Source organism: Asterias amurensis, chromosome 11 (assembly GCF_032118995.1).
Source record: "Asterias amurensis chromosome 11, ASM3211899v1".
Lineage (NCBI taxonomy): Eukaryota > Metazoa > Echinodermata > Asteroidea > Forcipulatida > Asteriidae > Asterias > Asterias amurensis.
In genome coordinates, this window is record NC_092658.1 from 21,338,880 (window position 1) to 21,347,244 (window position 8,365).

The 8,365-nt window shown below is 38.2% G+C and overlaps 1 protein-coding gene across 1 annotated transcript; it reads right to left on the reverse strand.

Moving 5' to 3' along the window:
- Window positions 1-2,011: 2,011 nt before the first annotated feature.
- On the reverse strand, window positions 2,012-7,789 carry LOC139944059 (cyclic AMP-dependent transcription factor ATF-4-like). The gene is made up of 3 exons (XM_071941011.1): window positions 7,622-7,789; window positions 5,621-5,899; window positions 2,012-4,890 (listed from the first exon to the last, which is right to left on the reverse strand). Exons 2-3 carry the CDS (start codon window positions 5,808-5,810, stop codon window positions 4,058-4,060), a joined length of 1,023 nt encoding a protein of 340 aa, XP_071797112.1. The 5' UTR covers window positions 5,811-5,899; window positions 7,622-7,789; the 3' UTR covers window positions 2,012-4,057.
- Window positions 7,790-8,365: the final 576 nt, after the last annotated feature.

Sequence of the window (8,365 nt, forward strand, 5' to 3'; positions counted from 1 at the left end):
GCTTTCAAATCTGGAGATTGGGTGCGTTTGAAATATTGTACAACTTATTCAAACTGGGGTTTCACTCTATTTCAAAACACCTTCATTTACGATACTTCGAATCTTGGCAAGACGGCCCATTAAAAAAAGGGTAAATGATTTAAAATGTTAAAGCCTATTGATTGTACTGCCGTATAGTTGTTCATGAATATATCATCGATATAAATATTTCCGTCTGTTGATGTTTAGACAATTGTAATTAGAAGGCCCTCAATGTTACCCAATATTTATTTTTATATAAAAAAAATACAGAAAAAAAATTGCGTTTTTGTTTTTTCCCCTAAAACAGGGACCACCGTAATTTATAGAATTTTCAAAAGATTCTCGCGAGGTGTGTTTATTGGTATACTATATAGAGGTCTGGACTAAATTTGAATTATTTTGGCTAAAGACTGATGTTTAAAAACACTTTTAGTCGCGACTGAGATCAAATGGGTCACCCGACTTCTACATATTTAGTTGTATGGTTTGTTCATTGAAAACAATCTTTGATTTGACAAGCTTTATTTAGTCATATTTATACCAGGAACATCTTTCCTGTGCAATAAACAACAACCCCTGAAGAAAAGCCAACGAATAAACATCCTGGATGAGGTTTATTCTGGCCTCTATAGGATTGGGACATATTGTTCATAACTTTTCACATTGTGCCATACAATACAATGGTAGCAAATAATATTACAGCAGCGTTGGCGACATTCAAGGTCAAACTGGCAGTGTATAGTGACAAAAAAGAGGGAGTTGTTTTACGCACTTTCAAAACTTATTATCATTTCGAGAAACTTGTGGACTTTTTTGTCACTTATCAAGGAGAACTGTATATCCATAAAGGCCTAACCATTGTTGGATCATGTTGTGGAATAGAACTGGTTTACGTTGCTCGAATATTATTGTACCGTCCTGTTTGTAACCGCCAAAAGTTTTATCGAACTTTCCATGTTGCCACATTGAGTAGTGCGTCTTCTTCGCTCACGTATTCTAGGCCTGTAGCATTATTCGATGCCGTGCTAACTCTGTACTTTGAGGAGAGCCATGTGAGCTAATAAAACAAAAATTTAATGAGAACAAAATGAATAATTTATTGTTATGTGTAAAATTATTGTTTGACAAAATAATTTGTCATCATTTCTTGTGCACCATGTATAAGGGTTACTCGGGTTACTAGTACAGTGTCCACATTACAATCTAGCCTTCTTCTCTCGGCTTTTCGAAGAGTCGACGCCAATCCCCTATTCTGATATGCACAACTACTTGACGAGTAGAGATGACTCTAGACTGACTCAAGTTATTTTCAGTCCCGTCGCCAAACATTAACAAAAAAACTTCCCGCAACCTGCCACGCCGGTAGCTCAGAACTGCAATAGCTATATTTTGACGTTGATGGCGCACTGATAAACGGCCAGTGTTTGGTAGTTGGCGCGATATGCTTTGCGGGACCTCGCACACACGATCGGACGGGACTTGAATTAAAGTCTTACAGATGACACAGGCCCAGTTGCTCACACCATAGAGAAAGGACAACAGCTCTCTATGCTCACACCATGGAGGTAGAATTCTACCTCAACATCCTAACACATAGTCCAAAACCTTCTACGTGAACATCCTTCAGGATAGAGAGTTGAATGCTCTAAAAGCCGGCCCAAATCTTCCTTGTTTTCCTCAACTAATAGCCAAAATCTACTTGTTTCCCTCAACTTCTAATGCCCCAAATTCTCCCGTCACATTCCCAATCCCCCATACAGCCCATACCCCTTTTTTACTGCACATATTAGACCAGTTTCCATTTCCTCTGGTGTCAAATATAACCACATAATCCATTTCCTTCTAAATCCTCTCAAATCAGACACCCGTAATGGCCCCAATCCTCCGAGATCCTAAACTCCAATCCCATAATAGCACAAGACCTCCAAATTCATTCATTTAAGGTTTCAATTTTCAGGATTAAAAACAAAAATTATGATAGAAACTTACATAAATTTTAACATCTCCTTTTATTACTTTGTCTGCGTTTTAAAACTTAACATTGCAAGCTTTAAGTCTATCACTGCAAATGGTTCCCAGACTTAATTAACAACACCTACATTGCAATTTAAAATAAAAAGGGGAAAGACAACCGAACCTTCAGTCATCAATCGTTCTGAGTGTCTAAATAAATACAACTAATTTAGTTTAACCTGATAAATACAAGTCGCCTACTACATTATATGCGAAGGAATATATTTACATGTTTTTGATCAATTCACAAAAACTACATAGAAGTCTGAACACTGGCAGGCGTGTTACAAAACAGAGAGCATGTCAGTATTGAGAATTGTGAAGTTTTAAATTCAACTGTTATTACACATGGCCTTTGACATCAAACCCAAGCGTTGTACCTAGTCATTTGGTCTGTTATGGTTTAACAACAGGGTTTTAAGTCCTACAAATTCCATTATTCTCATTTTATCACGGAAAGTAAACTGATTTAATGTAGTTTAAAATGAGTCTTTAAAGAAGTTGGTCTTTATTTCACAAACTACATGTATTTCTAGAACTGAGCCATATTGATTGGTCAAAACATGGAAGCTTTTAAGACAGTCGAATTGATAATGTTGGCTCCCCGAATTGATCAGAAGCCAGCGCATTAGTCTCATGTTTAGGTTGTTTGGTTGTAAATTATGAGAGGTGAACCTGATAGTGAGATTAACAAATTGACTTCTAATCGAATTGATCAGAAGCCAGCGCGTTAATCTCACTAGAAAGGTGCACTTCTACCATGATTGACAACCAAACTTGCAATAGAGATTAATGCGCTGGCTTCTGATCGAAACGATTAGAAGCCAGCGCATGAATCTCAATTACAAATTTGATTGTAAATAATGATAGAAGTGTACCTTTCTAGTGAGATTAATGCGCTGGCTTCTAATCGACTCGGTCAGATGCCAGCGCAATAGCGCTTTAATCTCAGTTACAAGTTTTTCAACCAAACAAAATTTCAACCCTTTTTGCAAGAACAAAACATGGAAGCTTTTAAGACAAAATTACTAATGTTGGCTCCGCGAATTGATCAGAAGCCAGCGCATTAATCTCATGTTTAGGTTGTTTGGTTGTAAATTATGAGAGGTGAACCTGATAGTGAGATTAACAAATTGACTTCTAATCGAATTGATCAGAAGCCAGCGCGTTAATCTCACTAGAAAGGTGCACTTCTACCATGATTGACAACCAAACTTGCAATAGAGATCAATGCGCTGGCTTCTGATCGAAACGATTAGAAGCCAGCGCATGAATCTCAATTACAAATTTGATTGTAAATAATGATAGAAGTGTACCTTTCTAGTGAGATTAATGCGCTGGCTTCTAATCGACTCGGTCAGATGCCAGCGCAATAGCGCTTTAATCTCAGTTACAAGTTTTTCAACCAAACAAAATTTCAACCCTTTTTGCAAGAACAAAACATGGAAGCTTTTAAGACAAAATTACTAATGTTGGCTCCGCGAATTGATCAGAAGCCAGCGCATTAATCTCATGTTTAGGTTGTTTGGTTGTAAATTATGAGAGGTGAACCTGATAGTGAGATTAACAAATTGACTTCTAATCGAATTGATCAGAAGCCAGCGCGCTAATCTCACTAGAAAGGTGCACTTCTACCATGATTGACAACCAAACTTGCAATAGAGATTAATGCGCTGGCTTCTGATCGAAAGGATTAGGAGCCAGCGCATGAATCTCAATTACAAATTTGGTTGTAAATAATGATAGAAGTGTACCTTTCTAGTGAGATTAATGCGCTGGCTTCTAATCGACTCGGTCAGATGCCAGCGCAATAGCGCTTTAATCTAAATTACAAGTTTACAACCAAACAAAATTTTCATTGTTCAATATTTGTAAAGTGCACTCAATCATCCCAAATTTCTACCCTTTTTGCAAGAATATTGTTTATGAACTATCACTTGCACTACAAAACTTGTGCGTAAAGTATATGTGACAAAAAGCATCATTATATATTTACAGACTGATATCACATCCAAATTAACTTTCACTTCCTTAAAATTTTCAGTTCTCCTTTGACCTTATAGACCTCCACCATGAGATCTTTAAGATACTTAATCTCTCTTGAGAGTGATTCAACTTTATCGTTCAATTCAGAGTTCTTTTCTTCTAATTCCATCTGTTCTGTCATAAGCACATTGGCTTCAACACGTTTCTTCTCCCGATACCGCGTGGCGGCAACTTTATTCTGGTCTCGTTTCTTGGTCTTCTTAATCCCTGGGTCTTTGACGGTCTTCAGCTTAGGCTTGGCTTTTGATTTTCTCTGCGGGGTTTCTACTTCAAGCAGCTCTTCATCTTCTTCTCCTGACTGAGAAAACGCTGGTGAAGATCCTGCCTTGGGGGCCTTGGGGGCTGGCTGAGACACGACATCGGTGTTGGTATCGTTCAAGATTTCATTGGAGAAAATGGATGTCAGTCCGTCTGCAATTTGCCACAGACACTCTTCAGCTGTGAGTTGAGCTTCTGGACTTTGTGGTTTGGAGTCAAACGGGGAGGAGGGTAATGACGAACCTTCAGAGTTCTGAAACACTGAGGAATCCTCTGAGGTTAGGGAGAGTGGGGAATCAGGGGAGCAGAGTGACGCTGCTGGGTACAATGCTAGAAGATCTGAAGCTGTCTCTTCACCTGGAGATGGAGGTTGAGGTGGGATTTCCTCGTTCACCATCAACAACTGAAGAAGCTCTTCTGCTGGCTCAATGGATTCTTCCAAGGGAACCGTGGTCAGCAAGTCTGGTGGCATGATGTCTGCTGCATCAATCCATTCAGCCAGAGCAATCTTCTCGGACATCCATTCTGGGAGATCTTCAAAAGGAGAGCTCTCTGTCGACAAAAGTATACGAAAAACATTAAGTAAAACAATCGCCAAGTTTTTGTTTTTTTACATTTTTTATTTTTGATTTGAATAATTAACAGTGTCAGGCCTTGAATGTTGCTTTGAAGGGGCACAGCAATTTCCCTCAAGTAAGGGGCACTTCTATGAGCAAAATATAGTTTGTATTGGAACTTTTCAAAGGGCAACACAGCAGTTGCTGTGGGTGCCATGGGTTAATTGGAGACCTGCAGTATCGTGTTCTCAAATGTGATTCCATATGCCAACAACCTATCATGAAGTCTCCATAAACATGTTCAATCAGTAAATTTAGCCTCAAACCGAAGGGTGAATTTCATTGAGTTGATGAAGCCCAACACATTGGAGCAATAATGTGCTTCTCAAGAATGCGCAGGACCCCAGTTACAAATGAAACAAAATACATGGTATTTTAGCTTACTGCGTTGCCCTGGTGGTAAGCATTTGTTATGCACTTTTTTTTTGTGATTAAGCAGCTCTAGCAGCTCTATAATAAGGGCACAGGGCCCAATTTCAAAAGAGCTGCTTTAGCTCAACAAGTAGCTACACGCAAGAAAACAATGCTCACCAGAATAAGGTGACCTGTCACATATAAAATTAGTACCTATTATCCTGCTCATTTCAGCTGAGCAGAATATTTCTATTAAGCAATATTTGTCACTTAAGTGACTCTATGAAATTGGGCTCAGGTCTTTGATGTACCTTTTATGCACTGTCCATCAAGTTCTCCCAGCAGCTCATCTGCCAGGGATGCAGAGCTCCCAAGCTCTGTACCCTGAACCTTAAACAGATCATCCCTCTCTGTTGCCCATAAGCTGGGCTCCTCCCCCAAGAAGGAGGTCACTGCGTCCAATTCCATGCTGTATAAGGACATCTTGCTTTCCTTGATCATGGATTTCTTCTTGAGAATAAATGAAGCTTTGTTGTAAGTCTTGTGCTGACCCAGTTTGGGTACCTGTGAAGGTGCGCATCATTAGCGAACTGCAATGACAGAAAAGAAGACTCCAGTTAATCCATAATAAGAACAAATGGGCAAATAATGAACACAATTGAGGTACTATTTCCGAACTACAACAATACAAAAATAATGTGTCATGATCTGTGTGTCAGAAATATAGCACACTTTCATTTTTTGTCCAGAACATTTTAAACAATGCCATCTGGGCGTATATAATACTAGATGAATAAAATATTGACCTTCTTTTAGCCATTGATTAACAGTCCTCCACTTAATTAACTATCTCATATAACTTTCTGGGCCTGGTTGGTTTAAATAAGTTGATAAAACTTAGAAAGATCACTAACCTTCGTATTTGTTTTAAAATATAGGCCTAGGCCTAGTTCATATTATTATTTACATCCCCCTAGGCCTATTGAATGATGGAAAGGGTCAATAATTGTTGAAACTGAAATATTGATGTAAACAATTGTTTGACTGTAGTATGGCTCAGACCCAAGTGTTCAAATTAATATTTAGTCCAGAGTTCAACTAGGCCTAGATATTCTATCATTCTGTGACAACTATGGTATGGAGTATTGACAAAATGTATTGTTGACAAAAAACTCCATAAATCCCATGCGAATTCCTCCAATGAATGCACCCAAAGTATGAGTACATCTATCTATCTACATGTATCTATATGGTGTAGTACATTCCTCTTGCAGTAGAGTATAGTAGTACTGTAAGGTGCAAAGTGTGCGATCAGGGAACACGTCATCCTATATTTACTAGTGAAAAAAAGTTCCAAGGACCAAGTCCAGACCAAGTCCAAATAAAGCATTTTATAACACACCTCTTGCTTGGTCTGTATTCTGGTTGGCTGAAACACGGTCACGTGGGGTGCGCCTGCATGTTTTTTGTAGGTCTCTTAAAGTAGTGCCTGGTTACAGCGCCCTCTCTTGATGTGAACCGTGAACAGCAACTACAAAACTTCCCTTCTTTTCCAGATTTCCGTTCTTATTTCACATTTAAGACCAAGGTGTGTTATAAAAACACATATTGACTGGCAAAATTCGGTAACTAGTGTACGTCTAGAATAGTATAATAATAATGTAACCTCATTGCCAGTCAATATGCGAGTACAGTACAGAGTACAGTGGGGCTTAATTAAACAAAGCTTGTTGCGATGGAGGTGGAGGTAGGAATTTCTACCTCCATGCGATAACATACACCTCCACTCCATGCAACAACGTACCCCTCCTCCCGACATGATGGTTACATTATCAAAACTACAATAAAAGTTATAGGCATATCCCATTGTCCTTCTCGTCGAAATTTTTTCTGAGCCATACAAATGTTTGAAACACGACAATTTAATTTATAATAAATGCAATTTTTGCGGTCCCAATTTTTTACGATGCAAAAAATAATGTGAAAACAATTTACAAATACAATGCATTATCTACTCCCAATTCTCCGTCTCTTGTCAAAAATATCTACTCCATACAAAACCCACTCCCAGACAATACAGATATTTTAAAATAAAATATAAAATAGCAGAACGATGAATTCGAGAACATGGATAAATGGAACTAAAGTCAGCATATTTTCAGTGGCCATATGCTGCATAGTTAGTGTATCATCAGAGTGCTAACAACAGTGCGCCGTCAACTGGTCAAAAGAAAATGGCGGAAGGAAACTTACAAAAATACCAAAACATCAAAGTTTTTACATGAAAATTAGACATAAAAAAATGTACTCACGCCATGTTTAATTTGCGGAGGTGCAACCCTGTCGGATTTGCACTTTTGTTGGGCAGTTTTGGGATCGCTAGGCAGCCATTATGACGGTTTTATTCTTCGTTTTTTGTAGGGTTCGTGGTTTGGTATTCTCATGTCGTGTGTAGAAAGAAGTGATGTACAACGTGGCGTATGCAGTAATGTAATACAGTGTATTTGTATAATGAATTGGTCTTTTCACACAATGACATCATTATATTAATGCGCAAATATAAGAACCGCCCAAAATGACGTACAATGTTATAAATTTCTCCGTGAAATTCAACAAACTTCACTAATTTTAATTATTAATTTGGCTTAGATGTGAATTATTATTCTTCTTCAATTGTTAATAACATTTTTATGTGCATAAATCTACATTGGTAACTATTTTCTTGCGGATGTTTATAGTTTTTACGCGCATGTCTATTTTTAGCATCAGCAAAAGTTGCATCAGAAAGTGCCGACGTCACAGTCAACGTCATGGGCACGTTAGACCGATCACGTGAAGGAATGATGCTGATTGGTTAGTTGCGGCAATGACGTTTTCGTGTTCATGCTCGTCTATTTTTAGGGATTACAACAAGCAAAGTTCGTAACCTGATTGCCGATTGTAAACAAACTTGCAATGCAAAATGTTTTGCCAAAAAAAGCTTGTGTTGTTAACCTACCTCAATGGTTGTTGTACCGCCCGTCAGTGGTTTAGTTTTTTTTTTTCTTAGATTTTCT